This window comes from Pelecanus crispus, chromosome 5, assembly GCF_030463565.1.
Source record: "Pelecanus crispus isolate bPelCri1 chromosome 5, bPelCri1.pri, whole genome shotgun sequence".
NCBI lineage: Eukaryota > Metazoa > Chordata > Aves > Pelecaniformes > Pelecanidae > Pelecanus > Pelecanus crispus.
In genome coordinates this window covers 74,176,947-74,198,127 of record NC_134647.1, presented here as the reverse complement: position 1 = coordinate 74,198,127, position 21,181 = coordinate 74,176,947, and the positions used below count along the sequence as shown (strand labels likewise).

General features: G+C 38.1%; 1 protein-coding gene across 8 annotated transcripts in view; it reads left to right on the top strand.

Moving 5' to 3' along the window:
• Positions 1-417: 417 nt before the first annotated feature.
• FUBP1 (far upstream element binding protein 1) overlaps positions 418-21,181 on the top strand; it is a 35,783-nt gene continuing 15,019 nt past the window's right edge. For 4 of the 8 annotated variants that reach the window (XM_075710454.1, XM_075710453.1, XM_075710455.1 and 1 more), the window contains exons 1-19: positions 418-566; positions 1,765-1,855; positions 3,740-3,778; positions 4,128-4,167; positions 5,000-5,049; positions 5,143-5,214; positions 5,497-5,554; positions 7,180-7,342; positions 7,424-7,522; positions 7,605-7,706; positions 8,375-8,477; positions 8,563-8,663; positions 9,306-9,447; positions 10,653-10,813; positions 11,666-11,820; positions 11,908-11,987; positions 14,835-14,963; positions 15,630-15,704; positions 20,865-21,010. In XM_075710454.1, coding sequence (XP_075566569.1) covers positions 453-566; positions 1,765-1,855; positions 3,740-3,778; positions 4,128-4,167; positions 5,000-5,049; positions 5,143-5,214; positions 5,497-5,554; positions 7,180-7,342; positions 7,424-7,522; positions 7,605-7,706; positions 8,375-8,477; positions 8,563-8,663; positions 9,306-9,447; positions 10,653-10,813; positions 11,666-11,820; positions 11,908-11,987; positions 14,835-14,963; positions 15,630-15,704; positions 20,865-21,010 — 1,920 coding nt within the window. In that variant the 5' untranslated portion in view covers positions 418-452. Of the gene's footprint in view, positions 567-1,764; positions 1,856-2,831; positions 2,895-3,739; positions 3,779-4,127; positions 4,168-4,999; positions 5,050-5,142; positions 5,215-5,496; positions 5,555-7,179; positions 7,343-7,423; positions 7,523-7,604; positions 7,707-8,374; positions 8,478-8,562; positions 8,664-9,305; positions 9,448-10,652; positions 10,814-11,665; positions 11,821-11,907; positions 11,988-14,834; positions 14,964-15,629; positions 15,705-20,864; positions 21,011-21,181 lie in introns of all 8 variants that reach the window. The other 4 variants (XM_075710451.1, XM_075710450.1, XM_075710452.1 and 1 more) reach the window with 2 other exon arrangements.

Below are 21,181 nucleotides of genomic sequence, written 5' to 3'. Positions count from 1 at the left end.
CGCGGCTCCCACTCGCGCACCCACGGCTCGAAGCCAAATCACGCGAGATCTGCCCAGCCCAGCACCCCCCCGCAGCGCCTGCAGCGCAGCGCTCCGCTCCCCCCCCCACTCCGCGCGCACCACGTGACGCCCCCGAGCCTATCACCGGCTGCCCCTAACCCTCGCGCCTCCATGGAAACACCGCGAGCTCGTTGCCCCCCCCCCCCCCCCCCCGCCCCGCGCGGGTGGGAGGGGCGGGGGAGCGGGGCCGGGCGAAACGCCGCGAGGCTTCTCCGTCGTTCTCCGGCAGCCCCGCGAAATCTCGCCCGAGGTCTCGCGAGGTGAGGGTGCTCCCCCCCTCCCCCCTCCCCGAGCACGATGCCGCGCAGGAATGTGAAAGGCTCCCGCCCGCCGCCATTTTCTTTCTTTCTTAGCAGGCAGCGAGCGGGGCAGGAAGCGGTGGCTGAGCGAGTATGGCGGACTATTCCACGGTGCCCCCTCCTGCTTCGGGCGCGCCCGGGGGAGGCGGCGGCGGAGGCGGAGGAGTGAACGATGCCTTTAAAGACGCGCTGCAGAGGGCTAGGCAGGTGCGTGCGTGTAACGTGGCTCTGCCAAATCAATGGGCCCTCGGCTCCCGGGGCCTGGAGGCGGCTGCTGGCCAGGCCGCGGCGCCTGAGCCGCGGGAGGAGTCAGCGGGCTGCGCCCTGACGACGCTCGGCTCCGGGGAGAGCCGAGGCGGGGGCCCCTCCGCCGGTGTGTGTCTGCGGGAGGGGGTGGGGGAGCTTTGTCCCGGCCCCTCGTCCCCCTCCGCGCACGCCGTGGCGACCGCCCGCGCCGCCCGCCCTCCTCGGGCGGTGGAAGGTTTTCACAGTCAGCCCCCGGCTGCCTCCGCTCCGCCATCGCCCGCTGGCAGCCTGCGCGCCGGCAGCGCCCCGGCTCGGCCCGCGGTGATCCGCGCCATCGCGGCGCGGCGGGGGTGAGGGGAGCGGCGCGGCGGGCTCCCCGCTGCCGGCCCGCGGGGGTGGGGGGCACAGCCTCGGGCGGCGAGCGGCGGCGCAGTACTGGGAGCCCGGCGCCGTGCCGTGCCTTGCCGGGCCGCCTGGGCGGCGGAGGGGCAGGAGGGAGGGCGGCTCCGCCGCCCGGCCCGTATTGTGTTCCCCGAGGCGCCCTCGGTGCCCGCTAACCTGCTCAGACCGGTTGGGGAGCGCTGCGGCCTGCGGAGCCAAGGCGGCGAGGGCTGTCTGTTCGGCAGTTCTTTAACCCCAAGTTTTATTTGCAGCTTTTGCACCACGGGCGGTGTTTTCATTATTTCTCGGGCAAAATTTTCGCCTTGTCTGGCAGTAACCCGTTGCGGTTTTGGCAATATTTGCAGACCCGGTGTAGTCGGGACTGCTGAGGTTTGAAATAGTTTTAGTGGTCAGGCACTCTGTGAGATACCGCAGTGTTTCGTGAAGAATGGGTAGAAAAGGAAAAGCCCCTTTTTAGAAAAAAGTTTCTGATGTTTGAAGGGCAGGGTTTGGGGTTTTTTTTTTTTCCCCCAACCGATTAAGAAAATATAGGAAGCTTTGGTGTTGAAAAATGAGCGCAAGTCTCTTTGAAGACATTAAAAAATAAAATTTCCGTGAGTGGAACTGCTTCTAGCAGCAGCCTTCTGTTTACTTATTTGGGGTCATTTTATTAAAATGCATTGTTTAAATCGCTTAAAATCGTTTAGAAGACCTGAAATAAATGAGGGCTGACTGAATTTTTTTTTTTTTTTACTAACAACATCTGCCTTTTGTTTAGATTGCAGCAAAAATTGGAGGAGATGCTGGCACATCAATGAATTCCAACGACTACGGTTATGGAGGACAAAAAAGACCTCTTGAGGATGGAGGTATGCACTCCTTGCTGCTGCATTTGTTTTTGTTGAGTATGGCCATGGTGCCAGAAAGATTGCAGGTGGTTTTTCTGTTTGTGGCTTTTTTTTTTTTTCCCATAGCACAGCATAAAAACATTTTGTTCCCTCTATAGATCATGACATGCTTTTTCATTTTCAGTTTAGTGGGGAAATTGGGTTTAGACCATTGTGCTTTAACTTGAAGTGAATGTAAGCCTGTTTAAAAATATTTTAAATGTGTTTTAAATGCTGTAAAGAGGAAAATGTATGCCGGGGAGGGGGGCAGGTAAATTCATGATTGAGGTATGTCATTTAAGTCTTTTCTTGTTTTGTAGGACTGATTACAGTTTGTAAATTACACTGAGAGTAGGAAGTGCTCACTCCTTAAATTTGATTGTTTCATATACTTTATTACTGCACAGTTTCAAATAAAAGTATTAATGCATTTCATTGTAAAAGCATAGGACTTTAAAAAAAGACAGGAAAATAAATTTTCTCCCTTGTAGACACTTTTGCTTAGTCTAATATTTAAACCTATAGCATGTGTGAACCCTGATAAGATCATACTTAAATCTTCTAACTTGTTGCAGCTCTTTGGATTTGCTTTATACTGCAGTAAAGTTTTCTCCTGAAATGTGTGTGTGTCGTCTTCTGTCTCTTACTAAGCAGCCAGTTTGAACTTAACAGGGTTTGATATGTTTAATATACACACAAAATCCTGGCTAAATTGTGGAAAGAAATCTGAGCTTGTTGAAATGTTCTCATAGGTCTCACAAAAGAGCAATGCCTTTTTTTCCTTTAAGAGGATTGAAACTCAGTCTACAGAATGTAACTAAAGCTTTATATCAGGAGTTCTTGTGTCCTGTAGTAAAGGGTTTTTTTTCTATTAACAGTGAGGTTTTTAATATACAAAAAATGAGCTAATGATGCTTCAGATGATATATGTAATGTATTCTTTTTATTTTATGTGTAGATGGCTCTTGGACAAGTCCGAGCAGTACAACACACTGGGAGGGAATGCCCTCTCCTTTTAAAGGCAGGAATTTTTATTTATTACCTGTGTTTAGTATGTAAACATGACATAAACTAGTGGATCTTTCTGGATTGACACAAATATTTCTTGGAATATGTGTCTGAGTTTTTGCTGCACATAAATTATGGTGGTTCATATAACCTTTTATTTTGGGGTGGGAAGGAAGCATCTGAAGTCTATCTTTTCAGATATAGGTTAATTATGCCTTTTATTCCTTTACTGTACAGAAAGGATTTAGATGGTAGTGATGTAGTTGCTTTGAATCTGCTTTTTTTTGAAGTTTTATGCTATGAAATGCTTGATATTTGGATAGGAATTTCATATCAACATTCAGATTGAGATTGCATTGCCATGTGATACTGTTGTATTTTCAGATGTTTGATCTAGATTTGTGGTCATTGTCAGAAATTTTTTTTTTCTCTAAGTCGTTGATTTTTGTATGGATTTGATTTTTTTTTTTCTTTTTTACTATAGAAGCATCATTAGCTTGAGCAACCAACAGACCTAAACTTTATTCCTTGTCTTAGTTAAGTTTCAGTGACTGGGTATCTATGAGCAATCTACAGTGTGTTCTCAAAACTGCCTTTCGTTAAACTACTGAATAGATAATATGGAAAAACCTAACATCTTTTCAGCTATACTAACCAAGTGCTGAGTGTTCGTGAGATTCTTTCTTTTATTCAGATGATCAACTCCCTGAAATTGGAGGAAAAAAAAAGAAAGAAAAGGAGAAAAAAAAAAAAGGAAAGGGGGACTAAAATACACTGGAAAGTTGCAATTCACACTAAAAGGTGTAAACACTTCTTGAATTTCTTGGCAAAAAAATTTAAAAAATCTTAATTTTGCAGATCAACCAGATGCTAAGAAAGTTGCTCCTCAGAATGACTGTAAGTAATTTTTATTTTGTTGCCAAAAAAAACCTAAACAAGTGTAACATTGTCAGAACAAGAATTTGAAACAGTGTTCTGGTAGGTGATACTTGAATCAGTAAGATCAAAAGAATGGCTGGGGGTTTATGTCTTATTTTCTTGAAGCAGCATGAGTCTGCTTTGTAAAACTGACAATGTTGTTAGCAACAGCTGACAGTCATTTTGGTTGTTTTTAAACCTGTTGATAACACTTCTTAAAAAGTCAGCTTGGACAGGTTGATACAATTAAGTTTTATTATCCAAGGAGAGGCTTAGTTGTAAATTACACTACTTGTTTGAATTTAATTTTAACAATATTTGTTTATAGCTTTTGGAAATCAGCTACCACCGATGCATCAACAGCAGAGGTAAGAGTTACACTCCATCTTATGTACAGTTGTTTTTTTTTTTACTGAAAGAAAGCAATTTCAAGAAATTTCTCTGAAAAAGTGGTATCAATGCATAAAGCAATTACTCTGCATGTGTGATCTGTTGAAATTTAGCTTCACCAAGTCTCAAGCCAAACACTTAAAATGCATCTACATTGCTGCCTTTTTCTTTCTCTTTGCAGCCTAGGTTATGCATCAAGCTTAGTAAAAGGAAAACGCATTGCTGGTTTTTACTACTTGAGCATAGGTAGCATAACCAGAAGTTGGAAGCAGATCTGAAGGGGAAAGGGTTGATGCTATCTTGTAAACCAAAAGGAAAGCTAATGGGTTAAAAAAAAAAATTCAGGTTTAACACAGCATATTGCTCAGTCAGCTACATTTGCTACAACTTAGTAGTTTTCTTAACTCATTTCTTCCCTAAACCACCACGTGCAACTATTATTCTTATGCTTTGGCTGGTTTTGGTAAATGAGATGCTGAAATGTGTGTATTTTCAGCATACTTCAGTGGATATACAGATGAAACTTGAAATGCTACACCGGCCTTTTCTGTACCACGCATCTGTTAATAGTAAAGAGGATGAAGGAAAACTTAGATGGATTTGTATTATACTTGAACTTTTTGTGGTTACTTTTCTGTGGTGTTAGTTTACTTAGTACTGTGCTTGCATAATGACTTTTAAAGGTAATGGGAGGCAAGTAAGTAGGGCACTAGTTTTCTTTAGTTTAATGGGAGGATATATAAAAATAAATAATGCCAGTTTGGTCTCTGAATGGTTGTTGTGTTTTGTTTGATTTAACATTCTCTGTAGGTCTGTGATGACAGAGGAATACAAAGTTCCAGATGGGATGGTTGGATTCAGTAAGTAGTGTAGATGTGGTGGTGTAGTACAGTGAGGGATGTTAGCAGATGCTGTTAATACAAATAATCTTTCTATTTTTTTTTTTCTCCAAGTAATTGGCAGAGGTGGAGAGCAGATCTCACGTATACAGCAAGAGTCTGGCTGTAAAATACAGATTGCACCTGGTAACTATTTGTGGGGTTTTTTCTTTGCCTATTTTGGTGGGGTTTTTTGGCAGAAAGTTCAGAAGGCTGATCATTGCTTCTAATTGCCTGGACCTTCATTTAAGGTATATTTTAATGTTTTGTGCTGATGGCGATTATCACAGTCTAAAGAAATGCAAAATGCTGTGATACAGTGATTATTCTACTTCAGTGAAGTCCCAGTAGTTTGTATATTATGTTTAATTTCAAAATCTCTTTCTGACTTAACACTACTGCTAAATTGGTTTTATTTTATGACCACAGATAGTGGAGGCTTGCCTGAAAGGTCATGTATGCTAACTGGAACACCAGAGTCTGTTCAGTAAGTAAAACAAATTCCATGTGTTCATATTTAACTGTGCAAAACGCTTCATTTTTTATGATCTCAATATAGTATCTAGATAGTATGTTTATAATGTTATGGTTTTCCCCTATTGAAGAGGCAGTCTGGTGACAAATAAATGTATGGATATGAAAAAAGGCCCCGAACCTGCAGTTGGATCCCTCAACATACTTGGAATTTTGAGATGAAGTATGGAACTTCAACTTTTTCACGTCCAAGTCTTGTTGTAGATAATACTTACCTAACCAGGCACTGATTTCAGCTTGAGAATGAGATCTGTGAATGTATACTAAAAAGAAACGGTGCTTAAAAAAACGTCTCTATTAACCATAAATTGGAAGATCACAGGGAAAATATGGAAAATCGGTAATGTCTAAGAGTAGGAGTTACTCAAAGCCCAGCCCATTAGAGTTCTTAATGTCTTCTGTATAAATGAATGTATACCAAAAGTTATGAAAGCAGTGTTTATGCAATACCTATCAGCAAAGTTAACCTTTGCCTTCCTGTGTTCAGGGAAGAGGATGATAGCATTGAAAATGGTTTGGTTTTTTACTGGCACAGAGGTTGTATAACCACTTGAAGACCGACTTATCCTGGCTTTGCTAGGAAAGATCTTAAGTGTAGTAGTATATTTGGTATTACCTCATTTATGTTAGCTGCTCCCACTTCATGTTTGCAGGTAAGGCCTGCAGCTACATGTTTTTCTGTGGGAAAGCAGCATGACATTGTCCTCTTACATGGCAGCCAAGCAGGCTGCTGTTAATGAAGTCATTCCTTTATGTGAATTTTCTTTCTAATTATAGTTTATTCTGCTTGCATACTAGAGGGAAGAGTTTTTAACTACTGTTAGTACTGTAATCATAATTTTATGGCAACCGACTTACATGTGTGGTGGATATATACTTGCTTTTGTCCACTATTCTGGTAATGGTTACAAGTACAAATGTCCTTACTTTGCATGCTGAATCAAGCAGCAGTTGTCACAATACTTGGTGTTAAAGCTAGGTTTATTTTACAGTCTACGTTTCTTTCCTTTTTATAAAAACTTAACATAAAATAGATCTGTCTTAAGATTGGTTGTTAGTAGATTAAAGAAAAATTACTGTCAAATGAGAGGTTACCTGAATTACTACTGAAATTAAGCACAGTTAGAAAAACCTTTCTGTCTGGTGATTTTTTTTTTTTAATGCACTAAAAAAGGAAAAGTGTAACGATTTCAAATCTTCTAATTAACACAGATCTTTTTAAAAAATATTTTAAAGGACAAGGTTTCCATTTTTTGTTCTGAATTAAGGTTTGATCAATGTAACTATATTCAGAGATGATGGTCGTGTTTGAGGAGGTAATTACTTATGTGTGTTTGGTAGGAACCGCCTTTTGTATTCTGACATTGGGGTGGGTTTAGGTCTGCCACATTATCTTGCAATTAGTTTGTTACTGTTACAGATTTACTGAGTTGGCCTTGTATTTCTTAGTGATAGTAATTATATTTCTTCTGCAGAAACTTTTCAAATTAAAAAATAAAAATTTCCAAGTGGAATAGGTGTGGGCAAGTGATACTTGTAGGAATAAGTGTATCTATAAATTTATATATTCCTTCACAGATCAGCAAAAAGACTACTTGATCAGATAGTGGAAAAGGGAAGACCTGCACCTGGCTTTCATCATGGTGATGGACCTGGAAATGCAGTCCAAGAAATTATGATTCCAGCAAGTAAAGCAGGATTAGTTATTGGAAAAGGTGGAGAGACAATTAAACAATTACAGGTATGTATGTAGCTTCTTTTTAACATGTGATAATTCCGAATCTGGATTTGAGTGGGTATTGACCTCCCTTTTGTCAAATAGGAGCGGGCAGGTGTCAAAATGGTCATGATTCAAGACGGTCCACAGAACACTGGTGCAGACAAGCCCCTTAGGATAACTGGAGACCCTTATAAAGTTCAAGTAAGGAGTCCTTCAGAATTCAGAGTATTTTAAAATCCATTCTGATGTTGCAGTACCTAATGAACTTTCATTCTTCTTTTAGCAAGCCAAGGAAATGGTGCTGGAGTTAATTCGTGATCAAGGTGGCTTTAGAGAGGTGCGCAACGAATATGGGTCAAGAATAGGAGGAAATGAAGGGATAGACGTAAGCATGGTTGAAAAACTTGTTCACTGTATTTTGAGATGTTAACATTAAAATGTTAAGCTGGGTAGTACCACTGAAAAATCTTAAACAGATTCCAAAAGTGGTTGTGGCATGTAAGTATTACTTGATTGTTGCTGAAATTACGACTTTGAATGGTGTGCAGCACTCAAATTACCAGCAGTTCTGGACAGTTTCAGCTGGCTGGAGTTTTTTATCAAATAAACAAATAAGTTTTATGGCTAAGTATATAACATCATTATAGAAATTGGAGTTTGGCCTTTACAAAATAATACTTAATTCCACCTATTATGCAAGTCCTGGGCTTATAACTGCTCATCAGAGGTGAGGCTCAAAGTTTCCTCTGCTAGAATCTGCATTTGACGCCCGTTAGAACTTTTGTTCTTTGATTGTGAGAAGCATAATATCCACTGGAATTGCTGCCACTATGACAACTTGTAGTGCATAAGATCTCTTTCTTTTGATGCTTTCATCCAGTATTTGCTAGGCTTGTGACTCAATATTAAAAACAGAATTCACACTTCAAAAAGCCCTGAGTGGCATAGGGCTGGCCCTAGTTTACCGTTCTAATATGTGACCCTTTAATTCTGTGAATTTGGTAGGAATATTTGAATCATCGACATCCTGACTTTTTTTTTTTCCTCTTTAAGGTTCCAATACCACGATTTGCTGTAGGTATTGTAATTGGAAGAAATGGAGAGATGATAAAAAAGATACAGAATGACGCTGGTGTTAGGATTCAATTTAAACCAGGTTGGCAATAATGTCCATAAATTTCTGTGAATTGAGTGTAAATTTACTGGATTACATATACTGGAATAGTTCATTTTTATTGCAGATGATGGAACAACTCCAGATAGAATAGCCCAAATCACAGGGCCTCCTGACAGATGTCAGCATGCTGCAGAAATTATTACAGATCTCCTTCGAAGTGTTCAGGTTGGGTAATAAATTGTTTACCATTTAAAATCTCCTGCCAGACTTTAGAAAGACTTAAAATTTTGAAAATGAATGTGTAACTAAATAAAATCATTGAATGGTGTCATTTGAATGTATTTCAAAGTTTGGTCTGAAATATGAATGTTTGCTTTTATGGTTAGTTTTGCAAGTGTCAGGATGACAATGATAATATTGATTATGACTGATACAGAGTCATGGCAGTTCTTCATCTGGCTGGTTTTAGAACTGCTTCTTCTGTTGTCTTATACTAATAGCCAATAAGCTGTTATGTTTGGTTGTAATTGGTGTTTAAAAGATGGTTTAAATGTTTATTTTGAGATGAGCCCCACCGCTGCATTTACAGAAGGCAGACAGAAATTACATCTTTGTACATGCAAAACTTTGTACTTTCTTCTGTGTCCTTTCCCTCTTCATTTTTCATATGCGGAGATGTTCATATACAGAACATCTTCTAAAATGTAATTTAGGTCTTCTGGAAAAGATACTACTTTAACTGTCAAAACTATATGAGTAGTAAATTAGTTTTTTCTTAACAAATGATGTGATGTAACCAGTGGGCATTAATAATTTGTTTGCAGTAATTTTTATAGAACATGCTAATTTGTTGTTTTCTCTTTTTAGGCTGGTAACCCTGGTGGACCGGGACCTGGTGGTCGAGGAAGGGGTAGAGGCCAAGGCAACTGGAACATGGGGCCTCCTGGTGGATTACAAGAATTCAATTTTATTGTTCCCACTGGCAAAACTGGATTAATCATTGGCAAAGGCAATATATCTTATATATATGTGTATCTATATGTAGTTAAAAAAAAATCAGCTTTTCTGTTTGTACAAATGGCCATACTAGAGAGATGTTTCAAGAGAAGCCTTTGCAAATAGTTTCATGTATAGTAGAGCAACATAATACTGCTAAATCATAACACTCCTAATATTTTCAGATCTTCCTTACCAGAACACATACCCCAGTAGTTAAAAGTCAAGAACCAATCAATTTATCTAACTCATCTTTTTTTAAAGTAGTAAGTACTGAGTTACATTGGTAGTGTTCGGTATATTCTTAGATGATGTATCTTATAATTAGCTGGCATTTGATACTGTGTGATTTAGCCTAGTGTTATTGCGTCTGTAACTCTTAAAACTCATTTTCACATATTCCAGTGGAATCCGCAACAATTTCTTCTGTGTGCTTATTGAAATAATTACTTCTCAAATAATTTTTTTTTAAATAGTTTATTGTATGCTTCTGAATCTTAATCTTTTGTTCGTAATGTGTTTTCCAGACACAACAAATACACTGACGTAGTTCAGTTCTTGACCTGGAAGGTTGAAAATTTTAAAATTTAAATAATAAATATTAATATTTATATTAATTAATTTTAATGTTAAATGCCAAATGACCCCTGTTTTGAAAACTTTGTGCCTACTAATGATACAAGCAACTTCTCAGGATGCTATAAGAGGAGGAACTAGTTCAGGGAATTTAACTTTCTTGTTCTAGTGCACTGCAAAAAATGTGGACTTCACCATCTGGTCAGCTTCTGGGGTGTGTTTTTTGTGGTGTTTCTTTTTTTTGCCATCTGTGCTTGCCTGCTGCTTTATAGGGAGGTTAGGCTTTTAAGGTCGTTTTTACTGATAACCATGGGTATTGGTTGTTTTTCATGTCTAATCTTACATCTTTACATGAATGGAAAAAAACAGACAACATTGTAGGAATTCTTCGCTGTTCTTTCTGAGTAACAATATTGTGGTCTTTAATTTAAAAAATTATTTTTACTGGTTTGTTGCAATCAAATCTCTATACTACACTGAAGAAGCTTTTTCTTAATTGTTGTTAGAATGTTCTTGTATGGCTCGTAAGAGTAGGTGTCTTTTCATTACTTTATCTTCAGCTTCCATGCGGTTGACTTCCTCTGATTTGAATTAGTGTTTTCGCTTCAGTGCATGTCATAAAAACTGTATGTTGCATTGTAGGTGGTGAAACTATTAAAAGCATAAGCCAGCAGTCTGGTGCTAGAATAGAACTTCAAAGAAATCCTCCACCTAATGCGGATCCAAACATGAAGATGTTTACTATCCGTGGAACACCCCAGCAAATAGATTATGCACGACAACTTATAGAAGAAAAGATTGGAGTGAGTGTATAACTATATTTTGGTTTACTATTGTCACTAAACAGAATAGGAAGGGAGTCTCCTTTGTGGAGACTTTTCTTCCCTTTCACTTCCAAATTATGTATTCAGATAATAAATTCATAATAATAAATGGTAATCTGGGTTTAAAGTAATATAAACATCATGCACCAAAAGAAGCAAAAACTTGAAATGGAAAGAAATAGTTGCTTTCTTCAAAGTAACATAGTGTATTTTTTAATGATGTGTTCTTGAAGATGCCCACTTTGTGCATAATGAAAAATTTGATTACTTCAAAGGTGTCCTTTATTGTTAAAGCTGCTAAACCGTGTGTTCTTTGGTCTCAGTATGTTTACACAGAGTTTTAATCCAAGTTTACACTCTTTAAATTCACTGCATTTTGTTTGCTGGTGTATGCATGTAACCAAATTTACTATCTGTTTTTTGTAGCTGATCTTACAAACAGATGTAATTAGCAAGATTAGGCAGATTTAGATCTATCAGTTTATTTTAAGACACTGATAGTCTTATTCTAGTTTGTGGGGGTTTTTAATGCAACTTCTGGAAAAATCCATGTTTATTTGTAAAATTCTTTGTTTCATTAAGAAAGAACTGAAATAAATGCAGCTTTTCAGTCACTATTACTGCCACAGCTGCTTTTAACTCTTTTTTTTTAACTATCCATAAGCCTAATTAATCTTCAAAAAGACTGTTTTCTCCAGGAAAATGTCTTTATTTAAAAACAGTCAAACCTTTTAGATTATATTCTTAAAGTGTTCAATTTTATGCTTCTTAACTGCTGAAAAATGGAGAACTTCAAGGTTTATTTTCGTCTGTGTGTTACTCTTGTTACAGGGTCCAGTAAATCCATTGGGTCCACCTGTTCCCCATGGGCCCCATGGTGTTGTTCCTGGCCCACATGGACCTCCTGGGCCACCAGGTCCTGGTGCTCCCATGGGACCATATAACCCAGCTCCTTATAATCCAGGGCCTCCTGGCCCTGCACCTCAGTAAGTACTTCTTCAGCTAGCTTCCTTTTTTGTAGGGTGACACTGGGACTGGCTTTCACTGTATATGTATGACTTGATCTTTTATAGTGGTCCTCCAGCTCCATATGCACCACAAGGATGGGGAAATGCTTATCCACACTGGCAGCCACCAAATCCACCAGATCCAGGTAAAAAAAGTCACAGTTGTACTGCAGTGTGGATATACTTTGAGTACATCCGTTTTGTTCTTACAAGTATACACGTTTCACAGTTCATTCGTGTTACACTGGTAAATCTGAAAAACCTCCTATTCTTCAGGCTTTTCTTTACTGATTGTCAGTTGACGTATGTTTTACACTTCCTACATATTACTTGTGAGATGTTGAAATTCAGTTGTTACAGTTGGAATATGCTTCTTTACTAAACATGATTGATACTGCATCCCCATGTGTGATACTTTTTGCAAGACTCTTGGTTAACTGATTTTGTGCAAATCGGTTCATTTTTCTTACAATGGATGATTTTGTATAAAGTTCTTTAATGAGGATGTATTTTCTTTCCCTAATAGTCAATGACTTTGTATTTTATTTTAAACAGTCCTTCTTACAATCTCACTGATCCCGACTTTGCACAATTTATGCTACATTACGTATTTCTAGCTTTTGTTGATCTATATGATAAAACTTCTGTTGAACTGTTAATATAGTAAAACTAGTTAGAATTGTGTATTTTGAGCTTTTGCTTATAATGGTTTTGTATTTTCTTCTGAAACCCATCTTTGTAGAATCTGTTTCTTCTATTTCTGTTTATCTTTGTCAAGACCGGGAGTTTTTACTTAATTACAACTTCCCGCAGTTTTAGTATCCTGCTTTTCTTTAAGTTATATCCTTTCGTTGGACTAGAGCATATGGGGAAATGGAACTGCAGTCACAGAAAGCATGGTAAGGCTAGATGCTTGAATCACTTGTACCTCATTTGTTTGAGGTAGAGCTTCTTCAGAACTTCAGCCAAAAGATCTCAATTTTATTCTTGTTATAAACAGAATAAATATTTTCTGATAGCCACTGGTCCTGACACAAGTTCTGTTAGTGAAAAAGGCGAGGGCTTTGGAGGATGTTACAATCTACAGAGAGTTCTATCTATGTTCCAGTCTTCTATATATCCTTTCTTGGCAAAGAACCGTCTCTGGTTTCATTTTCCTAACTCTTACAAAAGGTAGTTCTGCATGCATTCAGTTTAGTATTTAAAAATGCCTATTGTCATTATTTAAAAGTAGAATGATTCACAGTGACTTGAAGTCTCAGCATACCAAGTGTCACTTAATCCAAAACCACTGCCAAAATGTTATAGCCTTTTTCGTACCACCATTTCATTTTTTATAAAGTAATTTATCTACATAAAGATCTCTTAAGAAAAATGGCAAATACTCACCTTGATGCTATCTTGATGATGCTTTTGTAACAGTTTCTTGAATAAGTACTGCTCTTAAAAATCTAATGAAGATTTCCTGTGTGCAGTTGAAGTTGGTGTATCTTTCGACTAGCATTTATTTGGATGAATTTTGCACAGCTGTCCACTTAATTGCTCATTTCAGTGTAACAAATGGGTTATTTTAGTATTTTTTTTCAGAGGTGCTTTCTCCAGAACCATGCTTGCCTCTTGTCACATAAAAGTGGAGCTAGTTACTACAGTCAGATTTCTTTGGAAATGTAATGAATCCTGCTCTGTGTTCTTCTATTCTAGAGAAGTAGCTACTAAGGGGAAGGAGGGGGGGAACCGAGCAATGGCTTATTTGATATTTGCAGGTAACCTTAGAATATAGTACATACTAGTTTAAATCCGCTATTTTTGATGGAAGCAGTGTAATTTAAAAAGGAAACGGCGTGCTAATGTTGTTTTCTGTATGCTGATACTACTGTGTGCATTTTTAAGTGGTTACAACTGACTTTCATGTAAATGAAATACTGCAAGAAATTTGTTGTGTTGTGGATTTCTTCTCCCTGAATGCATTTTTCAGGGAACTACTTCTTCCTCCATTAGTCACTGCCTTACCTATTTTGTGCCTGGGGGGAAATACACTTCCATTCCCATGTATGGTTATCCTGGAGTATCAGTTGTGTCAATGTCTTTACGTGAAGTTCTTTCCTCAGTTGGCCACATTTATTTGCAGATATTTGTATTCTTTAAGGATGCAAATAATGTTAGAGGATGCTGGTTGTGTTACAGAACGTTACGTTCTCTAATAGTAGATTTGCAGTTTTTGTGGATTGCCGATCTAGTAATGTAATCAATCTCTGTGATTCAGCAAGAATAAGCCATTCCTAAAGGCTGTACGTGAAAAACAGAAATAAGGCTCTAAGAAGCAGCATCGCTGGCCTACCTAGATAGAGTTAAAAATAAGGGAAGCATGGAGATAGCTGCAGAAGATGCAAGTGTTGCTATTATTTGTTATACTAAAAAGCTGTAAGTAAGCAGTGATGCTTTATAGCTATGTATGGAGACTCAGGTTCTTGAAATACTGTGTGTTTCTGTATTTTACTGTTACCTTAAAGTTTAGCTGACAAGCATTGCAAGTAGCTAGTAAGATTTGTATTCTTCTGTTTCAGAAGTATGTATTTGGCATGCCTCCTCTGCTAGTGTCACCAGTGTGAGATTATAACAAAAGTAAAACCACTGAAATTTTTTTGTGCTAGAATGATTCATTGTTGCTACCATTTAGTAACATGATTGTTTAAATAAACTTGGAAAATCTGATTCTATTTATCACATGTAAAAGCTAACAAATGACATTGTAGTAGTAAGGGTTCTAGAATGATTTTATCTCATCAGTCCCATGAAAGTATACTTTGTACAATACACTTGTCTGAGACTTGATTGAAAGTTTGTGCTAGAAGGAAAAGATACAAGATATATGTGGTTATTTGGTTCTGATGGATTTTTCCTTGGAGGAAAATATGAGTACTTAGGACAGGGTTAATTGAGGACAGCATTTTGTTCATACTACTTTTTATAAATGCTTGTTTTGTTTTTCATAGGTAAGCCAGGAACAGATCCCAATTCAGCGGCATGGGCAGCTTATTATGCTCACTACTATCAGCAGCAAGCACAGCCACCACCTGCAGCCCCTCCTGGTGGACCAGCTACAACCCAAACTAATGGACAAGGTAGCTGTTTAGTAAAACGGATACATTTCTCATTGCTGGGGGTGTAGATGCCCCATTATTTTTTTAGTGTTGTCTTCATATATTGGGTGAATTTATTATAAGGTAGCTGGTTTTCTTGGAAAACTCTTGCTTGCAGCCTTCAGCATTGCTTTTCTTAATTTCAGCAGTAATAAGGGTAATGTATTTATCTTGTAATATACTCCAAAGAGAATTCTGCTGCAATTTGGGCTGACTTAATTATGTCTACATAATGCAGTCAGTCATAAGGAAAAATGGAATGAGCCAAACTTGCTGCCATTTGCTTAAACAGTTGCATCACTTCTAGTGGTTTTAGGACAATTACAATTGTAGTATTTAGTTGTATTAGTATAATTGTTGTGCCTGGATGAGGCTTGCCAATTAAACTTTAGGCAGTATTTTGTACTGTGAGTGGTGTGCATTTCCTGAATCTTGAAAGCATGCTGAACGCTTTAAACAGTTCCTTCTTTGTGGTGTCTTTTACTAATTGTTTATATTTGTGGTTGCTTGTACCACATGGGTTTATAGTGTCAGATTTGAGTGATGTTATTTGGGATTGTTACTGAAAAAATCAGCTGATTATTTGTAAATTGTTCTATGTATGAAACAAAACCCAGTAGTTTTATTTTGACTATCTGTGTAATTCAGGAGATCAGCCAAATCCAGCACCAGCAGGGCAGGTTGACTATACCAAGGCCTGGGAGGAGTACTACAAAAAAATGGGTACGTGTGCATGGTTTTTTCTGTTGTTGCATAGTAGAATGTTTTAGGAGACTTGTGTATCTTGTTTGATGAGATTTTTTTTTTTTTTTTTTTACCCCCAACAAATAAAAATGCACAATCCGCGTGTCTTCTGAACCATAAACTGCTAGAGGCCCTGAACCCTGCAGAAAAACAGGCTTAATTTGTGTTAAGGCATTTACGTGTGCTCATGCTAGTAATTAGCTTTGCAAAAATACGTCATACTTAATGAGATGTATATATTTGATCACTGGAAAACAACGTATTTTAAATACTTTAATCTGAGTATTTTGAAGTATATTTTTAAAGTATATTTCCTATATTTGTGGAGGTCAACTGTGATATACTTTATGAAGCTGCTGTTTGTCTTGTTTGGTAGTTGTTTCCTAAAGCTCTTAAGATTACAGATTTTTTTTTTCTTGTAACTTGCTTTCTGTGTTCCAGGTTATTGAAGCATCATAATTAGCTTTCATTTATATCATGCCCTTTTTAAATAGTATTTGCTTTGCAGCACTTAAGAGCTGTGTTTTAAACTGCAGGTTATATGTTGTTGCTAGCTTTTTCAAAATATTTTGCTTGAGTGGACTTAACAAAACTGAAATGTATTTGCTTGTTAAGTTGATTTCATCGGTTACCGAATAAGGAAAGAATATGTGGTCTTGGTGCGCTGGCAGAAGGTGTTGTTATTTTTAAATCATGGGAAGGTCTTGCAGGTCAGTGTTCTGTCCACAGTGTCCTCCCATGGATATTGTAGTTGATGTAGATTTGTATACTGAGGACTAGTGGGTTTAGGAATGCCAGTGCTTTTCCTGATATCTCTGTTTGATCAGATGTATAGCAGCATCTAGTTTGGATTTTTTGTTTGTTTGAGTAGGAGGGTTTGGTAAGGTTTTTTTTTGCCTCTTCCAACTGCACCCCATTTTCTCATGAAATATTTAAAAAGCATTTGGAGTTAAGATTAATAGCATGATTAATTCCTCTTACCAGCATTCTACCAAGTTGATCTCAAATTATTTGCCAAGACATAACTACCTTTATTATTCTTTATTTTGGCACAGCATAAGCAATGAAATGAAACAAAATACATAATGATGATTTACTTCAAGAATTGTGTATCAGACTAAGAAAATTGCAACACAACTCCCAAACGTGATTTTTAAGATGTGATGGGTGTTTTCATTTTTCCTTTTCCTGTTTCATTTAGGTACTTCTTCTCAATTTATTGTCTCTGTTAGTTCAGCTCACATTCTTCAATGCAAAGTTACGGGGTTTTCTCACTGCCTTTTTAAGAATAATGTGATTTGTTGGCAGGGGCTCTGCCATCTTTCTAGTTTGCTGTCTCTGGCAACAAAGCCTGCGTTGCACTAGTCTTGCATTTGCTCTAATTAAATAATAGCTAGTTATAAGGTGTTGGGATAGAGGTTCTGGGAGCAATTCCAAAGAGGATTGTGAACCCAAAAAATATAGGCATTGGGAGATGTAAAGAATTGCTCTTAAAATGCAAAATTAAAAAAATCCCAAGACAACAATCAAGAAAGGGTGAGGGCAGAGAATTCACCTAGAGTTGATTCAGTGCTAAATGGAGGTGTTTTTTTTCCCCACCTACTTAACAACAACATTAAGTTGACTAACAACGTTAGTGTTGACTAACAGGAAGGCTGTCCATCAGCAGGTTTGCGTGGTCTCCAGGCTCTCAAGTATAGCTACTACTGTTTGAGCTTCCTACAGTACTGTAACGCTTCTGTCCCCATTAATGTGCAAAAGGGGGAAGGTAGGAATTACAAGTCACTCACTCTTTGACTCTTCTTTCAGATTTTTCACAGCACCGATAATTACACAAACAGCTCTTTGGAGAACTGAACTGAAACTTGGGACTTGTTGAGCCCAAGCAGTTTTATTTTTGCTGCTGAAGAAAACTACTTTGATAATCCCTGTGGCAAGCTTATGAGGGTGACAGTACTGAGCGGAAGAAGTTGGATGTGATATTGTATGAGCAATCTGAAAACTAAAGCACTCCTGAATATTCTCATCAAAACCATAATACTGTTTTCCAAAGTAGCTTCCTACTGGTGCAGTAGCTCAGCTAATCACAGAAAACTTTCCTGTTTTTTTCAGTGTACAGAACAGTGACTTGAAAACAATTGGTTTTCCAACTTACAAATACAGTGTCAAAGTCCATCTCCTTTTTCCACTCTTGTTTTGGTCAGGGACTATTGCTTTGAGTAGCAAATAAAATTAAAAATAAGACTGAAAAGCTAGTAAAATTACTTACACTGGTAAGTTACTGTACATGGATCTTGCAGGTGACCTCTGTCTATTTGCTTGGTACTTCATAAAGTCAGAAAATTTGTTTTAAATTTCCCTTGGATATTACCAGGTAACAAGATGGTAGTTTGGCTTTTGAAGACATATAGGTGCTGTTACGTTGAATTGGAGACATAGTATTTTTATTTTTCTGTACAAGAGCTGAAATAAAGATTTGTGTGACTGGGCCCTAAAAATCTCCCAAGGGTAGTAGTTCCCTCTAAATATGAAGTCATATTTTAGTAAACAATCTATATGTCACCATAGGAGTTTGTAAATTTAGCATTTAAAGTCATTCTAGTATATTGTGGGCTTGATTTAGAGTTAAGGGATTCCATAATAAAATAATGCAACTGTTCTTGAATGTTTCTTCAGCATTGTAGCAGCACAGAGAACAAAGAACAGTTTTCTCTTATTAGAATCACCCTTGATGATTTGAGTAGTGGAAGAACTGTAGAGTCATCTGGCATTTTCTTAGCCTTCCTTAATGGGGGAGGTATTCTGTGTTTCTTGTATTTCCCTTGTATGTAGTTTATCGATCTTGTTGGTTCTAGTGTTCCAGTTGAATCTGGATATTAATGAGCATGTACTGTTTCAGTGCAGTTATGTACACTGAAAGGAAGTTTTGACTAAACTGCTGAATTCCATGTGTAGGTTGAGAATTACTTGCAGTACTTAGTAGGAGAATGATGCAGCTACAATAGTTTGAATTTTTACTAACCCATTTCAGGACAGAAGTCCAGTTTGACATCTTTGAGTAGATGTTAAACTTCCTGTATTTATGACTTGAATTCCAACAGTGCCTTAGGATAGCTGGCTGAATCTCAGAAGATTCTTGGGTCATAAAGCACAAAAAATGCCTTAGCTTTGACGTTCAGCTGTGCTGACAGCTATGACATAGCTAAGTAATTTGTAAGTAGAATTATAATCTCATAAATTAGTAGTGAACTTGCAAAAAGTGTATCCTGGGATAATTTGTAACCATATTAAAAATCATTTTGGTTAAAATAATTGATCAGAAGTGTAAATTTTAAGATGTGGTAAATTATAAGTATAAATTGTAAAATGTGATTTCAGCTCTTAAGATTTGAAGAAATTTAAGTAAGTTTTTCTAGGAAAGCATTTGCTTTACTGTATAACCCAAAAAGCGATGGGGAGGTTTTTTAATATGTCTACCGTGTAAGTGGAAAAATTATGTAAGTTGTATAGAGGTTTGAAAAATGGAAGATTGTATTTTGAAGGCTTTTCAGGATAGTGCTTTGCCAAATGTTGCAATTCTCTGCCCACACTTAATGTTTTTGAGAAGACTGGGAGAATACACTTATGTAAGAGTAGTGTGGATAGCTAGTATGCTTCATGTGAATTTTCTGTGTAAAAGTATTTAAAAAACAAACAAAACCGACTTGCTATCTGATACCCTAGAAAACAGTTCATTAGAGTCTTTGATACTAATGTTCCCCAGAAGGTTCCTCAGTGGTCTTGTATCCAAATAAAAGGTGAGGTGGTTTCAGGTAGGATTGAAAACTTTCAGCCCTCGTTGTGTGGAAGCTGCCCCTTGATAGCAGAACAGAAGATTAGGTGGCCTACAGGTGCAAGCTTGCATTTTGCTTGGATTTATTTGATGTAGTGTGATTGGATGTGGTGTTTTGGGTGGTTTGGGTTTTTTTCTGGTATCCTAGAAAAAACTTGGGGAGGTGGTGGGTTTTTTTGGTAGTATCTTCATTCTGAGTGTAAAACTTTGATTTGAAAAAATAACCCATTAAGAATGTAGATCACAAAAATGTCATATTACAATAGTAATAGTTCTGTTTTGGAAGTTCCAGAAACTTAAAATGAAGCACTCCATATAAACCCCTTCTGTCTGGGTGCATGCAAGTGTGAGGATAGATGACTAGATAGAGAGTGGTGTTCTGCTTACAGTCAGGCATATTCTGCAGTGGTAACTGCAAAAGCACCTTTTGGATAAAAAGTTGTGAAGAAGGTAGTGGTAATGAGTGGAGTGTTTTTGTTTCTGACATAGAAGAAAGGGAAAAGGTAGTAAAGATGTCTGCAACAAACCTTCCTTGGAATAGCAGCACAACTGAGGTCCTAAAAAGTTGGCTGTTTTTTGGTTTTGTTGGGGTTTTTTTGATAAACTAAGGAGTCCTTGTGTATTAGTGTGTTGCCTTTATAGAATTTTTAAGCTGCAAGTTGATTTTATTGGAAGGACTGGTAGTTCTCAGCTGTACTTCTGGGAGAGTGTGTGTGTGTACACCTATGTGTGTACGCACTGTTATTTCTGGAGGATCAGAATTTAAGCAAAGGTTGGAAGGAGAAGTTTCAGGATTATATTCTGTGGTGGAGCAAATGTTTACAAAAATTAATGCTCTTTTTGAAAAATGTAATCTGCCATAACCTAGCAGTTGCATTAAGGAGGCCAAAATTGGGGGAGTGAATGAATTGTCATCTGGTGAATTCATTAATGCAGTCTGTACAATAAGGCATCAGTCTAGGTGGATTACAAAAAGTAATCTCGCCTGCTGACCCGTATTTTAATTTAAATGCTAGCGGTTGTTCAGGTCAGTTTAGGTCAGCAGGCTTTAAAGACTTTCGCTCTGGAATGTGATTCAGAGGTGGAAAAAACTGTCCTTGTGGTTCCTCAATTTTGGTTTACATAGGAGTCATTACATGAAAATAATAGGATGAGTGGTTAGGTAAAAAAAAAAGCAGCCACAAGATTATTCAAAAGCCTTGGAGGAACATTGCAAGAAGCTAGGTGACATTTGTTAGGCCGTGAGATTTTGAAATTTTCTCATTTCTATTGCAGCAACAAAGCTATATAACTTTAATTACTTGTAGGTCAAGCGGTTCCTGCCCCTGCTGGGGCTCCGCCAGGTGGTCAGCCAGATTACAGCGCAGCGTGGGCTGAGTACTACAGGCAACAGGCAGCGTATTACGCCCAGACAAGTCCGCAGGGAATGCCACAACATCCTCCAGCACCACAGGTATGAAGTTTAAGTGGTTTTTGGCTGGCTTCCGTTTCAGTGGTTATAGATATTTTTTTGCATGTCTCCTGCTTTGTTACCTTTGGAGTATGCATCTTTTTTTCTAGCGAAGTAACTATCAGAATAATTAATAGATGACTTTGTTTACCTAATAACTTGAGTTCTGTATCT